The sequence below is a fragment of the Saccostrea echinata genome, unplaced genomic scaffold (assembly GCF_033153115.1).
Source record: "Saccostrea echinata isolate AGI-Se365-2 ecotype Australia unplaced genomic scaffold, CSIRO_AGI_Sech_v1 ptg000054l, whole genome shotgun sequence".
NCBI classification, from domain to species: Eukaryota; Metazoa; Mollusca; class Bivalvia; order Ostreida; family Ostreidae; genus Saccostrea; species Saccostrea echinata.
Genome location: NW_026889803.1, coordinates 63,830,367 through 63,854,313, shown reverse-complemented (window position 1 = coordinate 63,854,313; position 23,947 = coordinate 63,830,367). Strand labels below are relative to the sequence as shown.

The following is a 23,947-nucleotide window of genomic DNA, read 5'->3' as shown; positions in this document are numbered from 1 at the left end:
GATGTAAAACAACTTGTTGTTTGATTACGCCTAAAACTATGATAAAAATATACAATAAAACATAATCAAAAAGTGCTGAAAAAAAAGATGCATCCCGTTGTTTATATCAATAGTATGCAATATTGACAATCTCACATAAGTTTCTCCCATTTCTTCAAAAATATACATACAGCACTATCTTAAGTCAACTACACAACATGTGCTACACTGGGCAACAATAAACACAGGTACACGTACCTTCAATCTTATACTACGGTACTTCTCAGGATGGCTTTTATTTCAAACAATTCATTTTCATTCACTAAATTGCATTTTTTTTTAATAATTTTTAAATCATATTCATGTTACTAAAAATATAACTGAAAACAGAGCATTTCCAATGTCAGCTCCAGTAATGAAACAAAGTGGCGGCCAGTAAAATGAGATCACAAGATCCAAGTAAAATAATAAATAAAGATCAAGTACTGGTAAAATGCCACCTGAGTTTTGGCTCCTTAAAACACCAAGTGCTTTAACACTGCATTATGTACATTAAACCTTGGCTGTAATTCTATCATTTCTAAGATATTTTTTTCCAAAATAGGCACAGCATGTGTAACAAAATTTGTGAAAAAACCTTGAACAGCACCATAAATAACACATAACTCATGGCAAAATATCACATTAAAACAAATTGTAACCATAGTAACAATAAACATACAGTACTCATACCTATAATGTACTTATATCACACAGTGTACAAATTACTGACATTTTAATACTTTATTTCAACATTAAAATACAAAAAAATTATACATGCCATGCTTGGAAATGCATCAAAATAGCACTATATTTTTCTTTGTTTGCTAATTAACATGTTTAAAATAAATTAGCTGGGCTAATTATTACTGATGGTTTTTTTTCCAAAAATTTATTCAGTTTGACTTGGGACATTTTTCTACAAAATATTTACCCCATATGCATCTATTAAATTCAAATTCCAACTCAAGTATTTTTTTTTTTCATTTTGCATTCATTTACTGAATATTGCATGTTTAACTAGGGCTTATTAATAATGACCCCCTCCCCTTCACGTCAGACAAGTGTGTGAGACATACCCAGTAGCGTGGACTTACAACTGACTGGACAAAGAAGTACAGATTGTTGATATTTTTAAGATGATATCCAAATACTTCTGAACAATCATAAATTGCTATCAATAGTTGTACAGTTTTAAGTTCAACTAAGGAATAAATAGGATTAGAATACTGCAAAGTTTCTTACATTACCAAACATATGAAAAATATTGTATTTAAACTACTATGACATACAGTAACAGAAACTGGACATTGACAAAAAATTTTTAACCTGTTTTTTGTCATGATCAGATTGTAACCCCTCAACCCCCCCCCCCCCTTCCCCCACCCCCCAAAAATACCTGAAATAGAGCCCACAATACAAACAATGTAACAGTAAAAGCTTGCAAAATTACAACAAAAGCCAAATGCTCAACTCATAAAAGCTTGTTTTTTTTTTCTCTAAGAAGAACTTTATAGTTAAACACTTTCAGTACTCAAACATATAAACATAAATATAACATCCAACATAAAAATATTCTGTAAATGCTATCAGAAGCACAAAATGGTATGAATGACTATCAAAATTTAAAAGGTACAAACTAGTTACACTCAAGTAGAAAGTCTCAATATGTTTACACAATATTCAATAATAAAAACCCCGTTTAATACAATGATATGAATAAAATGACACAATTTTATGTACAGATTGTGATTTCACTGATTCCTAATTAAAGTTGCAGTAACAATTTCTCAGTCCATTTTCAACATTTTTTAAAGGTGTATTTCACAAAAAATAGCCATATTATTTATCTGTTCAAAAAATAAGCTACATGTAATGATATCAATATTTTCTTATGAAAATGAATCAGCACTTCTATGTAACTGAGTTGATGTCCGCTTTGTCTGGTATTATTTAGAGTCTTCACAGATGAAAACCAATGAGATCAGAAACTTCTGAAATAGCTGCATGGGAATTGTCAATGAAGCTGAAATTTATCACTTGTGTCTTAGAAAATAAATACTTTATATCATAAAATCTGGTGAAACAACAACCAGAGTTAACAGTTCCTCACCATGTAGGCTGTTAGCTTGGAAACAAAATGTTATTTCACCTGAATCTTATGTTTCTCAAGGGCAAAAAATAACTCATTCAAAGGCAATATCTTAGTAAAATAAACCTAATGCTTCTTAATCTTCATTTCAGCTTTATATGTGCACCAAGTGTCATCCTGGGTTTTGACTATGAGCCATTCCTCAACATTTGTTGATACTCTTCCTCATTCTTTGATGAGACAGATATTTATATAGACACATCTACACTCACAGATAGGTATGTCAGAAAGCAATCGTGCAGGCTAGAACTGTTCATTGTTCTGGTGCTGTAAGGGAAAACATCTCTCCTGTAGTGCAGAGAAATCCCTGTCAGTGACGGTGCTTGACAATGTTTATTGAAGTGAAACGCCATGCTGTCGCTCTTCAGTGTTAAGAGGCTGCCTCAGGAAATGGCAATAAAATTGGTTTCAACAGTTCACTTCTTGTGGTCACTCTTTTGGTTCATAATTCAAGTGATAATGACCTAAAATGATACAAACTGGTGTAAATAATGATCCATGATTAGCCAAATCTGTGATATAAATGTAAGTAGACATAGATTGGACAGACAATCCACAGGTACACTTGGTTAAAAGTAACCAATGTTAACTACAGTGTACAAGTAAATAATAGCATTCAATGTGTCTTAGTATGAAATTAACATTCTAGACAAGTTAATTCAGATTTAATGTCAAGGATGAATGAAACTCTAAGCTAGGAACTTGACATGTGTACAATAACCTGCACTGGGAATGTATGGATAACCCACACTGAACATAGAAAAAACAATTAAGTCAAAATGTTTTATTTCTACAAAATATTGCGAGAAATTTTTCATGTTGATTTTTGTGAATCTAAGATTCCATGGACTGACTTACCTAATCTAGATTCCATAGACTGACTTGCCTAATCTAGAGTCCATAGACTGACTTACCCAATCTAGATTCCAAAGGTTGACTTGCTTAATCTAGATTCCAAAGACTGACTTACCTAATCTAGATTCCATAGACTGACTTACTTAATCTAGGTTCCATTGACTGACTTACCTAATCTAGGATTTTCCATAGATTGACTTATCTAATAAACATTCCATAGACTGACTTACCTAACATAGATTCCAAAGACTGACTTACCCAATATAGATTCCATAGAGCTCTCACTACAGTCATTGCCTATATGATCATGAGATCCACAATTGTAGCACGTGACTACCCGAGGTTTCTCCTTCCGCTCTTTAATACTGTTACTCCTCTGTAGGCCCTGGTTGATGATTGGTCCTGGAACATTATTGGTAGGGCCAGACAGGGGTGGACCTGGGTTGTGAACAAAATTTTGATGGTGGTTGTTCAACAGGTACTCCTGAGGTGTCAGACCATTCAGATTCGGAAAGTGCTGGAAGTGGTGATACGCAGGTGGAATGAAATGAGGGGAGATAAGTCCATTTGATGATGGTGTCATGGGAAGTGCTGATAACGGCCACAAATGCTGACCATGGAACATGTGACTAGGTATGAAGTGAGCATAAGGATATGATGGGTTTCCTGAGTGGCCTGGGCACCCACAGTTGGAGCAGGTCGAATGAGTTGATGATGGTGGAAGCTGCATATTTGGGGTGGATGTTGGAGTGCTCTGGGGCTGTGTAGGCAAGGGGGGTATGGTTTGTTCTAGGGCATGGGGATTGTTGATGGAGGACTCCGAGAATGAGTGGGTCATCTGTGACTTTAATCCGTTGATAGCCATGGGAGAGGTGATGCTGTTAGACATGGTCACTGAGGTGGAATTAGTCACCGAGCACACAAATGTTCGCGGGGCAGCCACAGGACGCAGTTGTGGATATGAATAAACACTGATGCGTGGTTTCCCTATATTGTCAAGATTACTAGTCACTGAGGTAACATTTGATGTAGAAGTTATTGTGGGGGCCTCTGTTCTTGGAATGGGAGGTGCCATTCCCAGTGGAATAACTTGGCCTCTTTTTCCATAAAGACTGTCCAATGGCATGCTAATGATATTATTCGGTGGGATCGTTTTGCTAGTATGTGCTGGCTGGGCCTTGAGGGTGCGTGGAGGCATGTTTATCACAGGGTAGTATCCTGAGGGGGAGGGATCTGACTGATAACCCCCTCCAGTGAGTGTGGCCAGTCCTCCAACATCATATCCATCCTGATAATATCCATCTCCTGATGCCGTCTTGTTAAGTTTACGAACATGTGGAGAACCATTTCTATGACTCTTCTCTGTGAAAAATAGATAAACTGCAGTCAACAATGTTTACTCTTATGTATATGATTCATAATAATGAGTTTACCATCTGCTTATTTTTACATAAATAGCTTCTTAAATTTTGTTTCTGAGATAACATACATGTACAACATATCAAGATAATTCTCTTTGAAACAGAACTCATATGCCTGTACACATGTCCAACATTCATAAATCACAAACATATCCCCAAAAAACTTACATCAGCCTCTTGACATACTTATATTCATTCTATAAGTTTGTATCTTGGATCTTTCCCCTAGGTATATTTTATAATAACGTTCCACATCTCACCTTTCTCGTTGTCCTCTGAGGAGCTGTCTGTCTCTTTAGTGGTCAGAGTTTTCTTTTTCAGTAGTGGACTGGGTAGAGGGCTGGAGTAGTCAGACCCAGTGGGGGAGCTGTCACGTGTCGAGGTCTGACTAGCTGGGAGTACATACTGATGAGGGGCCAGTACATGTACTGGGTGGTGGGGCATCCCTTGGAATGGTGGCTGGATCATGGTTGGATTCCACCCTGGTGGTATCTGCTGACCACCAGAGGTGACCACTAAGTGATCAATATAACCATTGTTAACTTTGTCTCTGAAATAAAAAAATATATAACAAGATAAAGATTACTGCAGAAACAACTCAAGGTACTGTGAACAAGCTCAAAATGATACCCCAAGTTTATGTATTAAATGAATTTTACACTTTTTCTTCCAGTGATCTTGAACTTGTCCAAATGATCTTGGGTCAAATTCATGTCACATATTCTAGTCATAACAAACTTTGTGTCAAAAAATGAGCTTAGGTTTCTCTCAAGGAGATCTAGAGTATCCATTGTTTCAGCCCTATTCAATGTATTTGTCTATCTATAAAAACTAATTTACATAGTAATCACTAAAGAGTTAAGCATTCTACTACTTTATGGCAGTTTAAAAAATACTTATTCCTGTTCTATTTACTTGTTTAATGCCAGATTTGCCCGGATTTTAGCTGCCTGTTCTGGTGTCAATGATAAGGACTCAGTTTCTTCACAGCTCCAATTCTGCAATAAATGTAAACATGATCTGAACACGTTAAACACTGAACGTACAATCCTACTGAATAGAAAAAGTCAGGTATTGACATTGGTCCCTGAGTTCTTTACTCACTTGAGAAATTCTCAAAAAATATGTCCCCTTAATAAGTTCACAAAGATTACTGCATTTAAAGTTGAAAAAATAGAGTCATAATGTTCAAGAGAACTCTAGAGAAATTGTGTGTATGTGTGTGTGACTTTTGGTCACTCTAAACAGAGGGGCATTATCTGAACAAACCAAGACTATAGAGTATAGAGTACAATGGCTGCTCACATATTGATACATAATCTCACACCTGAATCGAGTTCTGACATAGCGGGTGTGACTTGTTCTACAGGTGATGCTGACTCCTCCAGAGCACCCAATCCCACCTGTTTTCACAGATCTATGTTGCCTCTACTCACAACTTGTATGTTTATATGGACTTTTGAGCATGATCCCTGTTTGTTATCCTCACATTTCATTCTAAAGAGACTGCAGGAAATATTTTCAAAAACACTTTTTTTGAAGTGTTTTAATCATATCTTCTTTAAGTAAATTCCAATTCTCACAAAGGAAAACTGGGAACATCTTTTGTTTCTACTCAGCGGTTTTATGGCAATTTTAGTGAAAATCGGTCTAGTGGATATGTAGAAATACCTTTCCAATTCTAATGACTACAGCTTGATTGATTTATTGATTTAGGTCCAAGCATAACCTTTTCTGGTATACAACTAGTAGAGAATTGGGAAATTTAGACAGAGAATAGACAGAGACACCAGACAAACTTTGCTCACTTGAATTTCAGCTCAGGTTAGCTACCATGAGAAGTTTTATTTTGAAATAAAGTTAACTTGATTATTTCTACCTTTATGGGTGGAGCTTTCTCACTGCAGTTCTGACTGATGTTGACTTTATTCATCAGACTCGTTACTTCCTGTTCTTCGGGGGAGTTTGAGCGACTGTCAGACAGGGGGGAGCGGCTGATAAGCTGTGGGGAATGACTGGGCGACACAGGGGGAGGTCTGAAAAATTCACAATCTTAGTGCTTATGTGAACTTGTACAGGAATACATGGAATACCTTACACATGTATATATTTTGGTCCAAACTGACATTAACCCTAAACATTAAAACCTTGAAGTAAAACAGTTCATGACTACCAATTTAAGCTGGAGCTATGTATAGAATTAGATTAAGATGGTTAACATGGTTGTTTGCTGTTATCCAATGAAAGTCAATGTAAATATTAAGATCTAGTCTTTGATTAAAAGGCTAAATGGAAACTACAACTTCTTTTTTTTTTATGAGGCATGAAAAAAGTTGGCTCACCAGTATTTATTCTTCCAACATATAACAGAATGAAATGAATGATATTAATATCTACATTTATGAACATGATGGCCTACCTCTGAGTAATAATGTAATTACTAGGATACGGAGCCAAAGTTTCCATTGGCTGTGTTGCTGTAAATGAAAATAGATTCATAAAATCACAAACAATATTTAATCAAGTAACTTAGTAACTTAACCTTAATTTTGTAAGAAAATTACAGTGCATTTGCTAAGAAAACTAAGTCTAATAGGCTAGAATATCAAATCTTAGTCGAAATGCTGAAAAATCCGTGCAAACACTGAAAAGTATAGCATACATGCCTTACATCAAATAAAATGCTTATTTCTATCACTGTACTTTATAAACATACCAGGAGGGCTATGGCTATGGGTGTTGAAGACTTGGGCAGATTGGTATGGTATCACATCAGATTCTGCAAGATTATGTACAATGTATCTTATTTTTAACACAAATAACAAGTCATGTGTAGAAATATCATTTTAATCTTTAATATGTACTATGTAGTAACAGAGGAAATTGTAGACACACTTTCCAATATCACAATACTGTCAATTCTTACAACAAAACAACTGGGAATACAAATTTTAAACAGAAACTGCATTTGTTAGACTTGTAACATTTAACACTTCAATATTACCTCACCCAACTGAACCTTTACTTTGTGATCCTGGTGCAATGTATGATTTTAACTACATACTTAATCAAATCATTGTCTCAAAGACCCAAACTTTCTCCAAATTGTTCTTAACACTCTCATTTAATCTTATAGACCATCATCAACAAGAGGCCCATGGGCCACATCGCTCACCTGAGCACAGTGGATAGGCAAAAGCACAAATCAGTTCAGTATTGAAAAGATTCCGGGGGGGGGGGGGGGGGGGGGCTTGAATTTTAAACTACCTGATGATGCTGCCATGTTAAAAATAACAAATGGCTTTGTTGTACTTGAGAAGATTTAAAAAAAAATTTTCTGATATATTCCTTTGTAAAAATTTGATCCCCCCTTGTGGCTCCTCCCTATCCCAGGGGTCATCATTTGAACAAACTGGAATCTACACTACCTGAGGATGCTTCCATATCAATATGACTAAACATAGCTTTTCTGTTCTTGAGAAGAAATATTTTTTCTATATATTCTTATGTAACATTCGATCCTCCATTGTGGCCCCGTCCTACTCTCGGGGGTCATCATTTGAACAAACTTGAATCTACACTACCTGAAGATGCTTCCATATCAATATGACTAAACATAGCTTTTCTGTTCTTGAGAAGAAATATTTTTTCTATGTGTTCTTATGTAAAACTTTCTATCCCCCTATTGGGCCCCACCCTACCCTCGGGGGTCATCATTTGAACAAAATTGAATTTACACTACCTGATGATGCTTCCATATCAAAATGACTAATCATGGCTTTGCAGTTCTTCATCAGAAGAAATCTTCCTATATATTTCTATTTCAGACTTTGATCCTCCATTGTGGTCCCACCCAACCCCAGGGGGGCAACATTTGAACAAACTTGAATCTACACTACCTGAGTATACTTCCACATAAATATGATCAATCAGGGCTTTGCTGTTCTTGAGAAGAAGATTTTTAAAGATTTTTCCTATATATCTCTATGTAAAACTTTTATCCTCCTTTGGGGCCCCACCCTACCCCCAGGGGTCATGATTTGGACATACTTAAATCTATACTACCTAAAGATGCTTCCATATCAATATGATCAATTAGGGCTTTGCTGTTATTTAGAAGAAGATTTTTAAAGATTTTTCCTATATATTTCTATGTAAAACTTTGATCCTCCATTGTGGCCCCGCCCTACCCCCGGGGGTCATGATTTGAACAAACTTGAATCTACACTACCTGAGGATGCTTCCATATAAATATGACCAATCATGGCTTTGCTGTTCTTGAGAGGAAGATTTTTAAAGGTTTTTCCTATATATTTCTATGTAAAACTTTGATCCTCCATTGTGGCCCCGCCCTACCCCCGGGGGTCATGATTTGAACAAACTTGAATCTACACTACCTGAGGATGCTTCCATATAAATATGACCAATCATGGCTTTGCTGTTCTTGAGAGGAAGATTTTTAAAGGTTTTTCTTATATATTTCTATGTAAAACTTTGATCCTCCATTGTGGCCCCGCCCTACCCCCGGGGGTCATGATTTGAACAAACTTGAATTTACACTACCTGAGGATGCTTCCATATAAATATGACTCATCATGGCTTTGCTGTTCTTGAGGAGAAGATTTTTAAAGGTTTTTCCCATATATTTCTATGTAAAACTTTGATCCTCCATTGTGGCCCCGCCCTACCCCCGGGGGTCACGATTTGAACAAACTTGAATCTACACTACCTGAGGATGCTTCCATATAAATATGACTCATCATGGCTTTGCTGTTCTTGAGAAGAAGATTTTAAAAGGTTTTTCCCATATATTTCTATGTAAAACTTTGATCCTCCATTGTGGCCCCGCCCTACCCCCGGGGGTCATGATTTGAACAAACTTGAATCTACACTACCTGAGGATGCTTCCACATGAGTTTCATCTTCCCTGGCTTTGTGGTTCTTGAGAAGAAGATTTTTAAAAGATGCTATTAATTTTTCACTAATTCTTTATTATCTCCCCCTGAAAGAGGGCGTGGCCCTTCATTTGAACAAACTTGAATCCCCTTCACCCAAGGATACTTTGTGGCAAGTTTGGTTGAAATTGGCCCAGTGGTTCTTGAGAAGAAGTCGAAAATGTGAAAAGTTTACAGACAGACGGACGGACAGACGGACTACAGACAAAATGTGATCAGAAAAGCTCACTTGAGCCTTCGGCTCAGGTGAGCTAATAAAAACTAAATATTCTTACCTTTTTTTGTTAGAAAAAAAGTGTTTGTGTAAAAATAGATAACAATTCTCTGGCTATCATTACACCACACAAGACAAGACTATGACATGGTCATGACCAATGTTTGTTTGTTTGTTGATCCAAAGGACCAGTCTCCACAGTAGATTCGAACCCGCAACGTAAGGATTAGCTCCTTACCCCGCGACTCTAGAGCAAACGCTCTAACCACTGCGCCCTGACCTAATGACCAATGTTGGGACATCACAAACATACGAGACCTTTCCCAAATATATTTACTTGTTTCAATTTTCAAAATTCTTTTTATCTGTACTATGATCCTCTGCTTATTGTGTTGTATGTGCCCCCAAACCTTCTGATAGTTTATAATATACAGAAAACTTCTCTTACCACTTGAGACGGGGATATTATTCACTGGGGTAGATGACTTTGCTGTCAGAGACTTTGGAACACCATCTCCTTTGAAAAAATTCACTACCAGTTCACTACTTAAGATAGTCTTTGGCATCTGAAGTAGAAGTCTGAAAAAAAAAAACCACAAGTAATATGAAATACATGTACAGTATTATGAAAAGCTTTTCTTTAAAAATGTCAAAATATACTTACAATATATGAAGTACATGATTCACTTCATAATTAAAAGAAATACATGTAAATGCTTGGTTTTATGTTACATGAACCATACGTAAAGTAACTTACTTTGTGTATTGTGCTATGGTCTGCTCATCTTCCTTAGATACACCGGTACCTAAAAAAATCACTAGAGATTAATCAAACATGTAATGTACAAATCTTCTTATTGATTTCCGAGTTAAGATGGCATTAAAATGCATTTCTAATTTTGTCTGTTCTCAACTGATCTAAAATAAAATTCCAGGGAATCTCTCTCCCTCCCCGTGGCCTGATTATAATTCTTCTATCTCCAATACTTAATAACAAATGTTAAATTTAAAAGCCAACAAAATTATATTGATTTTTTTCCCTTATTATAATGTAGTACATGTTTGAAAAAAAATGACTTTTATCTCAACTGATCTAAAATACTGATTAGCTGGATTTCAAAAGACATTATTAATTTGTACCAAGAATAAATGTGTATGTTCATCACTTTAGACATGTGATATACACTGAGATACATATACAGTTAACACGGTATAAATCCAATCTTGTACCTGGGCTTCCTGAGAAAAATGGCAACTTTCTGTCCTGTTTAGGTAAATTAGCTTCCTCTGGAAACTGCTTCACCAGCTGAAAAAAGAGAATTGACATGAAAAAATATCCATACTTTATCCACCCGTGTATAATAACATTTGACATCTTCTGACCATGCATTCATATAATTTTTATATCTTGTAGTCAGTACTAGGTTTTTTCCCCTCAGTGCTTGTCTTGAGTTTTATGCAGACAAAAAATTATCATCCTAGGATATGGCCTCTATAATTCACCTCTACAGCAGTCAAGTTCTTGATATTGATGAAAAAATTATATCACCCTCAAATCACCCAACATACACAAACAATAAACCAGTATGAGCTAATAAAAATAAATATTCTCAATCAGGATTCACAAACAATTCATTATGAAGAGCAAATTACATTAATCTATGAAAGGTTCATGTGGGGCACTATTAAACTTCATGACACCAATTTATCATTTTGAAGGAAATTTCAAATCCAACAAAACTCCATTAATAATAAAAGCATCCTTAAAATACTCTTGAGGAGCTTTTCATTCAGACACAGATGAAATATTCTAAATAATAAACACAATGCATTCACCCCCTCCCCCTTTTCAAAAGAGGTAAAAATAATCACAGTGATGGTGGAATTTTTGTCTACAGAGCCCTTTTTTCCCATGAGGATCCTTATAAACAATGTAGAATTATCATAAATAACATTATAAAGAGTTTTGACCAAAGACACTTTAAAAATCAAGCATGTAAATTATTGAAGGGGAGGGAAGAGTATTCATATTTTCAATGATTGATCCAATGCAGCTATGGTCTTTTTTAAAGGCTATGTGTGTATATTGTTCACTATCACAGAAAGTTGATAATCATTCAAATCATTCAGTAACTAAAACCAAGTTTTTGTTTATAATTTCTGAATGAATTAGATTATTTTTACTTGCATCCTGATGGTTTGGAACATTTCTCTGCACCATACTGACAAAATAGAAGTAATGGTGCAGCTCGACTGAACAACTGAATTACTAATGTCTGATTCACTTGCAAAGTCATGAAAACAAATTCTTAACTGTGACTTTACAGGTCAATATGTTAGCTCAACCTTTAAGGTTTGAGTAACAATCAATAGATTACACATATTTACCTTCGAATGAAATTCTTTGAAGTCCTGATAGGTTTTAAGCACCTCTGTTTTTTTATTGTCTTGCCATGTTACCTGAAAAATTAATAGCACTTCTATTATCAAAGCATCACCTGAGAATAAAAGTTAAGTTCAATATTAGCTATGGTTTGGAGTTTTCTCTCACAATATCATGATTGATCTATCAAACATTTAATCAAATCAGAAGATTTAATAAACACATCAATACCAATACAAGACCCCATTGTTAATTATCCTTAGGTGGTACTTTTACCTTTAACATGGTTTTTAATGAAGTTGAGGTGGTGCTGATCATGTTAAAAGTGGTAATGATCAAGTGGTACTATTAGGTTTATGAAGTAATGATCTCAGTTTGGTAGTAATTAATATAAGATGATAATTATAGTGTTATGTTGATTCATAATGATTTCTGTACTAATAAAGATGGAAAGCCTGCTGGATCTTGATTCCTGTGAGGTGATTACTATTAGTCTTAATACTGTTAGATGGAACTGATTTATACTAAATTGTACCAACACTGTTAGGTGGTTTTGATTACTGTTAGTTGGAATTGACCACTGTTAGGTGGTTTTGATTACCATTAGGTGGTGCTTCTCACCATTAGGTGGTAATGATTAATGTTAGGAGGAAATGATCACTGTTAGGTGGTACTGATCTATGTTAGGTTGTTCCAATTACTATTATGTGGTACTGATTACAGTGAGGTGGTACTGATTACAGTTAGGTGGTACTGATTACTGTTAGGTGGTACTGATCACTGTTAGGTGGTACCGATTACTGTTAGGTGGTACTGATTACTGTTAGGAGTTCTGATTACTGTTAGGTGGTACTGATTACTGTTAGGTGGTTCTGATTACTGTTAAGTGGTTCTGATTACTGTTAAGTGATTCTGAATACAGTTATGTGGTACTGATTACTGTTTGATGGTACTGATTACTGTTAGGAGTACTGATTACTGTTAGGTGATTCTGAATACTGTTAAGTGGTTCTGATTAATGTTAGGTGGTTCTGATTACAGTTAGGTGGTTCTGATTACAGTTATGTGGTACTGATTACTGTTTGATGGTTCTGATTACTGTTAGGTGGTACTGATTACTGTTAAGTGGTTCTGATTACTGTTAAGTGGTTCTGATTACTGTTAAGTGGTTCTGATTACTGTTAGGTTGTGACTATCACTGTAAGGTGGTACTGATTACTGTTAGGTGGTACTGTTTACTGTTGGGTGGTACTGATTACTGTTAGGTTGTGACTATCACTGTTAGGTGGTACTGATTACTGTTAGGTGGTTCTGGTTGCTGTTAAGTGGTTCTGATTACTGTTAGGTTGTGACTATCACTGTTAGGTGGTACTGATTACTGGTAGGTGGTACTGATTACTGTTAGGTGGTACTGATTACTGTTAGGTTGTGACTATCACTGTTAGGTGGTACTGATCACTGTTAGGTGGTACTGATTACTATTAGGTGGTACTGATTACTGTTAGGTGGCACTGATCACTGTCAGGTGGTACTGATCACTGTAAGGTGGTACTGATTACTGTTAGGTGGTTCTGATTACTGTTAGGTGGTTCTGATTACTGTTAGGAGTTCTGATTACTGTTAGGAGTTCTGATTACTGTTAAATGGTTCTGATTACTGTAATGTGGTACTGATTACTGTTAGGTGGTTCTGATTACTGTTAGTGGTTCTGATCTATGTTAGGTGGTTCTGATTACAGTTAGGTGGTTCTGATTACAGTTAGGTGGTTCTGACTACTGTTAGGTGGTTCTGATTACTGTTAGTGGTTCTGATTACTGTAATGTGGTACTGATTACTGTTAGGTGGTTCTGATTACTGTTAGTGGTTCTGATCTATGTTAGGTGGTTCTGATTACAGTTAGGTGGTTCTGATTACAGTTAGGTGGTTCTGATTACTGTTAGGTGGTTCTGATTACTGTTAGTGGTTCTGATTACTGTTAGGAGTTTTGATTACTGTTAAGTGGTATTGATTACTGTTAAGTGATTCTGATTACTGTTAAGTGGTTCTGATTACTGTTAAGTGGTTCTGATTAATGTTAGGTGGTACTGATTACTGTTTTGTGGTACTGATTAATGTTAGGTGGTACCGATTACTGTTTGATGGTACTGATTACTGTTAGGTGGTTCTGATTACTGTTAGGTGGTTCTGATTACTGTTAAGTGATTCTGATCACTATTAAGTGGTTCTGATTAATGTTAGGTGGTACTGATTACTGTTAGTGGTTCTGATTACTGTTAGGTGGTTCTGATTACTGTAAGGTGGTACTGATTACTGTTAGGAGTTCTGATTACTGTCAAGTGGACTGATTACTGTTAAGTGGTTCTGATTACTGTTAAGTGGTTCTGATTACTGTTAAGTGATTCTGAATACAGTTATGTGGTATTGATTACTGTTTGATGGTACTGATTACTGTTAGGTGGTTCTGATTACAGTTATGTGGTACTGATTACTGTTTGATGGTACTGATTACTGTTAGGTGGTTCTGATTACTGTTAGGTGGTTCTGATTACTGTTAAGTGGTTCTGATTACTGTAATGTGATACTGATTACTGTTAGGTGGTTCTGATTACTGTTATGTGGTTCTGATTACTGTTAGGTGGTTCTGATTACTGTAATGTGGTTCTGATTACTGTTAGGTGGTTCTGATTACTGTTAGGAATTCTGATTACTGTTAGGAGTTCTGATTACTGTTTGTGGTACTGATTACTGTTATGTGGTTCTGATTACTGTTAGGTGGTTCTGATTACTGTTATGTGGTAATGATTACTGTTAAGTGTTCTGATTACAGTTATGTGGTACTGACTACTGTTAAGTAGTACTGATAACTGCTAGGTGGTTCTGATTACTGTTAGGTGGTGATTACTGTTAATAGGTTGTACTGAAAGATGGTAATCATTTTAGTTCCTGGGTGGCACTAACAACAACTACATGGTACTCTTGACTGTCACAAGGTACCAATTATCGTTGGACAATACCACTGACATACTAACTTGTATTCTATACTCTCTCCTTCTTTCATGTCTATGACTCTTGTCTGCCTTAACCACATCCAGATTGCATATATGATCTGAAAGAACAAGATATTCCAAAGTTACATACACTTGGCCCTCTGATCAGTATTAAAATGGAGATATACATTATAGTTACACAGGTCTGAAAATAACAAGCCTATTTACAATTTAACTTCCTTCATCTAAAATGTATTCATTTTTAATGCTGCATACATTAGTTTCCATAAAAATTACCCATGTCACACATATTCTATTATTATCCTAGTGTGTGGGAAAATCTAAAGAACTCCTTCATCTGACTTCACCAGTTTACATATTTCCATGACAACTTAAAATCATATACCTGCTTCCTGCTTGCCTCTCGGCTCAGATGGGTTTTCTGGACGTGATTCATGATCAACCTGCAAGTAAACAATGCACACACAACTACAATTTCAATGAAAAATGTATATTAAATATATTGTACAATGCTTTAACAAACCCATGCAATATTCACTTCATGTTTATCATCACTACATTTCATTTATTTAATTTTGGCAGCAATTTTCAAAATATGAATAGTGATCTCAATTTGTGTTTAGGATTTTTTCATTCTAAATCTGCAATAATTTTTTCCTTAATTTTTATTAACTTCATACAAAATCTGTTTTTATTATCATAGAAATTTACTTTTGCTTAGTACACTTAGAAAACTGTGTATTCAGACACTTGATCTAAAACAGTTCAGGTAACATCACCTACTTGCAGTCAGCTACCTATTAAGGGGTGAAAATTAACACCAAGCAAACTTAGAGAACTTTGTTTTTAACAGAAACTCATTATAATCTAAACCTTTTTATACAAATAGGCAATAAAAAGTCATTAATTCACGAGGCAAGTTGCTCAGAGGTAATTGTCCTTTCCAAAAGTTAGTTCTCATCATGACCAACATAAAAATTCACCTGCACTCTAAAAGCATCAGTTCATATATAGTCAAGTATATCATTTATCAGTCCAATCTATTTATTTAGAACTATCTTTAAAAAAAAGCCATCCACTTTCTCTTTAAATGGGGATATGTAGCAGTTTATACTGCATGCTTGTTGATGATTAATGTCAATACACAAGTGAAATTTTTCTGATATTTTCCTCTTAGTCTCCCAGAGGAAGAAGTCATATTTGCCTTCTGAACACTCTGTAAGCAATGCATTTGGAATCTTATTGTTTGAAAAGAAATTATATAGTCACTTAACACACATCCAGAATCAATGGTTTTCTGTTTGTCCTTCGAGATTTCCTAGTGCAATGTCCTCTTTGCTGAATGTTAATGTAATGATGTAGGCAAACAGTTCACAGTGTGTTTTTAAGGACTTTAAGACTGGTGCTATGACTTTTTACTAAAGACCAACATATCCTAAATTTTCCAATTTTCTTTGATCATAATATATGGTTTAGATTTAAGATGACTGCAAGATATCCTAATTCAAAGTCAGCAACCAAAAAATAAAAACTGTGCATATGCAGCATGTTTATTTGTGTGGTTACTTACATATAAACTACAATCTATGTGCTGATAATATATATATATATATATATATATATATATATATATATATATATATATATATATAGGTAATTACTGTTCTAGTTTCTATTACTGTGAGTCAGTGTACTGATATGAAGTAGTACATGCAGTAGACACTGCCAAATATCTGCAAGGTGGATAATAGGATATAACAGTTGTTTATTCAATTCTTACACTACAACTCAAGAATTGCCGTTTTTTTGTGTGTATCATGTTTTACCACAAAGAAAAATAAATTCAAATCTCTCTCAACAACAAGAATCTGTCACACTGAAAAAGGGGAGGGGATAGGGGGTAACCTTCTTGTAATCTCTTTCTCCCATCAATTTGAATTCCACATTATTGAAACTTTGCTCAGTGATTGTACACTCATTCAAAATATGCATCTCCTATCTGGGATTTATTCAGAGAAATAAAATCATTTGTTTATCTGTGGTAAAGACAGTTTGTCTTTGTCAACTTTCACTTAATACCCATTATATATATGTGCATCCACAAATCTTCAATTAAATTTGGAAAAAAAAAGAATGCTACCTTTTGATTAATGGTTATTGTACTTGGCATACACACTGACAGTACCAATCAAGGTAAAGAGACAGGCACGCAAAAAACGGGAAAATTGACGAAATTGAATTTTTGCATGGCTCATGCAAATTTTGTTCAATTCATAAAATTATTTTCATAAAATTACCAGTTTCAGAACCTTAAAAATCTACTTTAATGGAGAAATAAATAATTTTTGTCTGGCCCAAGATAAAAGTATTGCTTCATTCGTCTCTCCTTATTGTACGTGTGTGCAAAAATAGTTAACATGGCCTCAAGAGGTGGAATGTATGTCGACTGAGGATTTTGATACAATCTTTGAAAGAAATAATAAGAAGATATTCCTCTGCATATGCTAAATCAATGTTATTTATGATTTTTATGCTATATTATAAGTTGCATGACTTTGACATGGACGATAATGAAGCTATGGCTGTTAGATTTACTTTTTGTTTTTTCCTGCATTTTATTTTATAATTTTCATCTTTGCTGCTTTACAGTGCATTTGAGTTTGTCTAAATTTCCCTCAAGTCATATTTGTTTAATAAGTCTTTCGATTAAGAAAGCCTTATGGATATGTCACTCTATACTTGGATTTGTGATTCAATTTAGTTTTTTTTTTCAGTCTGAGTAATTAGTATTACTGATTGACAATTTCTAACGAGTTCCTATCTGACTATCAATATATAAATTTCACCGACTTTCAATGTATAAAAGAGCTAAAATAGTGGATTCAATGTATTGGCTTCTTAACGTTTACATAAATTTCTGTCATTAAAATTCTACACTTCTTTGTCCCTATGCTCCCCAAGCAGCGAACAGGAATAAGTCAAGTAAGTCACTCAATAAAAGAGTACAAGCAACACAGATACACACATTTATTTGATTTTGATTTCTCTAAAGGTAATAAGAAATTCTACTTTCTTTTTACATGCCTTTTCTTAGAATCAAATATGAAAGAACTAATACCATCTACTTTTGCTTTATAAATATATTTATAAATAATTTTTTTGTGATGTGTACAACTGTTCTGTATAATTCAACTCTAAATGATGGCTTAGTCGAGTGAAATATTACTTAAATTTTCCCTTATAATCCTTGAACATCCACAAAATGTGACCATCTTTCACCAGGTTATCTACCGACTAAAAAAACCTGAACATTTCTGACTTATGAATTCTACTTAAAACCCTACCCTTTCTGTACTATCCTTTTTCTAAATCCACACATTAATAGTCAGAATAATCAAGTAGCATTTGGTGTAAGAATTGACAGATTGAAAAACATCCATATGTATAAAATGTTTTTTTAGTTTGTACCCTATTCTTAATTATTGTTATAAACTTGAAGTTAAATATATGTTAGATGCAATAACAAAAACATTCTGGAGACAACATCCACAGAAGTTTTGTATGTAATGTTCAATGTATGTAATACAATATACTGGGTAAAACCTACCTATATCATGGTATACATAATTAATTGAAATGGTTTGTGCCATAGATATCGGTCTGTATAGCTCAGTAGCTAGAGGACCTGGCTAGTGATAAAGGGGTCCTGGGTTCCATTACTGGGTCTCCTTTCCTGTTACATAATTCGGTGCCATTGACCACTCTGGGCTTGCAGGTGAAGGTCCTGCCAGGAGCAATAAGAACTTGGATTGTGTCTTCAAGGGCAAAGACAATTTAAGTAGGGAGAAATGTAATGGTTTGGGCTATGGATATCGGCCTGGGTAGCTCAGTCGGTAGAGCACCTGACTAGTGATGCAGGGTTCTGGGTTCAATTTCTGGTCCAGTAATACATTTTTTCCTTTGCAGTTACATAATATATTATTCCACTTTACTCCAGCTACTCATTTGATGCACTTTGTGTACATTTAACAATTGAGAAGAAAACTATTACATCTCTAATTATTGTTATTTTTCAGTTGATGCAATGACCTTGACCCTGTTTATTGCCTGATTTTTCAACAATAGTACTTTGCAGTAGCTTTTTACATAGGTAGCATCTATATAATATCACTTTTATACCTTTAAATTTACAATTACAATTTTCAACATTTTTTTTTATTTGAAACTGCATAAAATCTAATTATAACTGAGGTGAATTACCTTTTGTTTGACACACGAAAATTCACTGCCAGTGACAATCAAGTGTGGACCATTGGGAAAGTTTAATATTTTTCAAATTTTATCCTATTATATATGAAATGAACATTTATATTCATCTACATAAGAAAGCTGTACAAAAAAATAAACTGATGAAACAGAAACCAATAGGCACCACTTTGTTAATATACCCCCAATATAGATGATGGAATATTTATCAATTACAGTTCTATAAAAACATATCTTTAAAAAGTTAACTTAGATCTTAATGTGTATTGAGATTGTAATCTTTAAGTCAAAAAGATGTATAGAATCCATGATAGCATGCAATTTATGCAATAACAGCTTTGCTACCGCCTTTTGAAGGTGGAAGCTGGCATCGCCATCTTTCTTGTAATCTGATATTCTGTCAATATACACAACTCAGTTCCTTACCTTGCACAACACACTTTCCAACTGCTGTTTAACACATACATAATAATTACACAACTTGGTTCTTTGATGAAATGAGAATGCTGGGTGCCTCACAGCCATTGACAACACCAGCAGGATTATATCAACGCTGTCTTTTTCGGTTGACGGCGTTACTGAGAAAGCTCGTTTTAGATTATTTTCCAAGATATCAAAAACTATACTGGCACAGTGTGTGTTGTCTGTGTGAAGCAAGGCCAGATTCATCGCCATTGCATGCTGTAAATTCCTTATATCTGTCGAATTCTGTTTTAAGGATTCTAATTCTTCTGGTTTGTTTGCTTTATTTTCCTGTTCTCTGAGATATATATAGTCTTTTTTACACAAATCTTCGACCACAGAGCCGATAAATCGAAGCTCGGGGCCTAAACACATTTCAAGCATTCCACATACTATGTCTATTCTTTGGTGAGGGCTCAGTGTCCCAAATTCTAAGTATAACTCATCCAGGTCTTTACCAACCATGTTATAAGGAACAGAGTACACTTTTCCCTGTGGAAAAATGCAATCGTCAATAAACATCAGGACCTAGAAACATTCTCCATAGCACTTCTTCTCTAAAAACATGGATATAAAGTCATCCGGGCATTTTCCATTGGCCAATCGAATTCAGAGATTTTTATTAGCCCGTAAATAATATTATTCTACTTTATCTTTCTTTTCTTTGCTTATTCATTCCACAGTGATAAATGATATCGATGAATAAATCTCAAATAATGCAGCTATTTTAAACCATAAAAAAAGATTTATTTTGAAGCGTGTAGAACACATGAAGTACGGTGCGCCATGAGGGCTAAAATGCCACAGTGGTTTAGATTGTTTACTCAGTCATGTTTAAATAGTGAGTGAGAGATTATGTAGCTCATTGAACAGTTGAAAGATTTTGCAGGCCCATAGCAACGGCTTCAAAAGGGGGGCAATTTCCCCCCAAAAAAATCTGACCAGCAAAAAAAAACTGAACTGACCGGTGGGGGGGGGGGGGCAGGGTAAAACCGGGGGGGGGGGGGAGAGAAAAAAACTACTGTCCAAATCCTGCAATTGGCTAGTGCTCGACCTTACAGGTAAGGGGCAACCAGCATCTAAAGGAAAATTTACTATAGCAAAATACTTTAATCAGAAAGAAGCCCCCCCCCTGCCCCGCATCCTACGGGCCTGTTTCGAGAAGGATTCTATTTTTTCAATATATAAAACAAATCACGAAGAAACTATTTTGCACGGGTGAAACCAGGCTTTTCTAAAGAGGAGCGTAATGAATGTGTGTGTGGAGATGGCTAGGGTAAAGGGGGGACCTGACTTTTGTGCAAAATTCTCCATTTAGAACATAAACTTAGAACATAGAACATAAACCACATTATAGTACAAATATTTAAATATGCCTTGAGGACCCTCTGTGCACACTGAAGAATCTAGTACGGTACTTTTCTGCCCTTCGATTTAAACCGGGGGGGGGGGGGGTAAATTTACTGGATAATGAACAGTTTATAATTTAATTCAAGTATTCTTAACATTATATATTTGATCAAAATGAAGTAATAGAATATTTCATTTGCATGTGTTTTCACTTTTTGACTTTTTAGATAAGCAACAGTAATTCTATTCATCATTATTTTGTTGTCCTTGAACATTTTTCCTGTAAGAAATGGCAAGTTATGTATTAAAAGGGTTCTTGATGACATACTACATCTCTTTGCATCTTGGCTTTTTAATAAAATCTATGCAATGTACCATTTTTATTTTTACACAAACGATCGAAGTCCATCGAACAGTCGAAAAGATCGAAGTCCATTGTACTACTGTCTACATCTGAACACGAGGAAAACTACCCCTAAATAGGATTCGTTCACAATGATGCGGGTAAGAATACGATTTAAAATATAAATATAATAAGACACATTACTCGACCATTTTACTCGTCACCGCAATGTCGTTTATGATAATTAAGGTTTTGTAAATTCTCACGAAAACTTTGTAAATATACTTTTAAACTCCTTGCATTCATGATATTTCAAAACATGCGTCAGAATTAGTGATGGTTTTCTTTATACCTTTATCTTTTCTTTTTTTACTCACATCACATCGTAAAAATGCTAATTCAGGGAATTTGTATCTCCCGCTCAAGGGAAAAAAACAGAATGGAAGACCTAAAACAAAAGTCTTTGACCTTTCATCTTTTGGCCTTAAAGGCAATAGTTTTTTTTTTTAAAAAGTTATTTAAGAAATTCATGACCTTACGTTTCACTGTAAAGAAAGAAAACAGAGAGAAAAATGAAGTTATCATCTGAAAATTATGCATGCAATATCTGAATTTCTGACCTTGGTCGTTGAACTTTCGGCCTAAAAAAAAATCAGTAAGGGTCATATTGACAAAAGATAAAAAAAATTTAATTGGAAAACCTCAAAGAGAAATAAAGTTATCACCACGAAACCGTTTTATGCAAAATAGGAATTTTTTACCTTGACCTTTTGACCTAAAACTCAATAGAGGTCTTCTCTAAGTCATTGGGAGTTACAATAATAGATTTCATTGATAAGATCCAGGTCAGAAATTTATACATTGCAAGAAAATGGTTTCCACATGATAACTTTAGTTTTCTTTGAGGTTTTTCAATGAAATTCTAAATTATTATTCTCAATGTCTTAAAAGAGACCTATTGATTTTTAGGTCAAAGGTCAGAAATCATACATTCTGTGTGTGTGGAACAATCTCGTTTCAGGACGATATCTCCAAAAACCTTTGACCTTTTGCAATAAATTTTATATCACAGCTCCCTGTGGCCTAAAGAAGACCCTATTTATTTTGAGTTCAGAAGATCAAAGGTCAAGGCCAGGAATTTATACATTGCATAATATGTTTTCTTGGTGACAACTTTCGTTCTCTTTGAGGATTAGCAATGAAATTTCATACCTTTCATCACTATAAGTTATTTAAAAAAAAAAACTATTGATTTTGAGGTCAAAATGACAAAGGCCAAGGTCAGAAATTCATACATTGCTTACATAGTTTTTTCATGTAATTTCTGCCCCCCCCCCCCCCCCCCCCGTGTTAGGGGTTCTTTGGGAGAGGGGGGGGGGCTCTATTGATTATTGAAAATGCATAATTTCTTTGAAAATCTTCTCTTCTTCTGGGATTCAAGCATTCAAAGCATGTTAACTTTATTATGAACAAGGCTACTTGTTTGAAAATCGTGAATTTCAAGGCCCCTGGCCCTGGGGTTCTGATGTAAGGGCGGGGCTATACTGATTTTATAGTAAAAATGCATTGTTTCTTTGAAAATCTTCTTCTCTGCTCGTGAGTATTAAGCAAACAAACTAAGTGCATGGTTATGATGAGCAAGGATGTCTCCTCCAAAATTGTGAAATTCATGGCCCCCGGGTCAGGAGTTCTAGTCTTAGGGCGGTGCTCTGTTGACCAAATAGTAAAAATGAATACATGTATTTTTTTTTTTTTATAGAATTTTTTTTTCTCTCTCTTCCTGGTATTTAGCAGAAAGACTAGGTGCATGGTTTTGATGAACAAGAGTGCCTCTTCCAAAATTTAAAATTCATAGCCCCTGGGTTAGGTGTTCTTGTGTTAGGACAGGGCTCTATTAATAATATAGTGAAAATGCATTTATTTTTTTAAAACATTCTACTCTGTTCTTGGGTAATAAGCAGATAAACTAAGTGAATGGATATGATAAGCAAGGGGTGCCTCTTCCAAAATTGTAATATTCATGGCCATTGTGTTATAGGTTCGGGTGCTAGGGTGGCATGTACTCTATTGATTATATAGCGAAACTGCATTAATTCTTTGAAAATCTTCTTCTCTACTCCTGTAGACCTTTTCACAAAAAATCTTAATAGGATTGATTTCCATCGTAAGAGAAATCTTGAGAGATTCTTAAAATTTGTTGTAACTTTACGAGAGCCCTAACCCTCTCATAAGCATTCTAGAGCTGATTTTAATGTAAAAATATAACAGATCAAACTATTAAAAATGCACATTTAATCAAACTTTTAACACACCCTACAATAGCATTTTATTTTTTCCCACAATTATTGCTGAAAAATTAAATGAAATACATGTATGCATACTGCAAAATATTTACAATGACAGTTTCTCTTTAGATTTTTGTATGACCTGCTTTATTGTCACACTTGTGATTGTGATTGCTCTGCAATCAATTGCACTTGATATTTGTTGTTAGTGTTTGCTTACATGCTTTAAAAAAAT

At 34.9% G+C, this 23,947-nt stretch overlaps 1 protein-coding gene across 1 annotated transcript; it reads right to left on the bottom strand.

Moving 5' to 3' along the window:
* Positions 1 to 1,413: 1,413 nt before the first annotated feature.
* Positions 1,414 to 20,343, bottom strand: LOC133172396 (zinc finger CCHC domain-containing protein 2-like). The gene is made up of 14 exons (XM_061307273.1): positions 19,699 to 20,343; positions 15,392 to 15,449; positions 15,028 to 15,104; positions 12,004 to 12,075; positions 10,846 to 10,921; positions 10,373 to 10,421; positions 10,064 to 10,194; positions 7,163 to 7,225; positions 6,866 to 6,923; positions 6,326 to 6,482; positions 5,362 to 5,444; positions 4,707 to 4,996; positions 3,284 to 4,387; positions 1,414 to 2,634 (listed from the first exon to the last, which is right to left on the bottom strand). Exons 1-14 carry the CDS (start codon positions 20,254 to 20,256, stop codon positions 2,600 to 2,602), a joined length of 2,811 nt encoding a protein of 936 aa, XP_061163257.1. The 5' UTR covers positions 20,257 to 20,343; the 3' UTR covers positions 1,414 to 2,599.
* Positions 20,344 to 23,947: the final 3,604 nt, after the last annotated feature.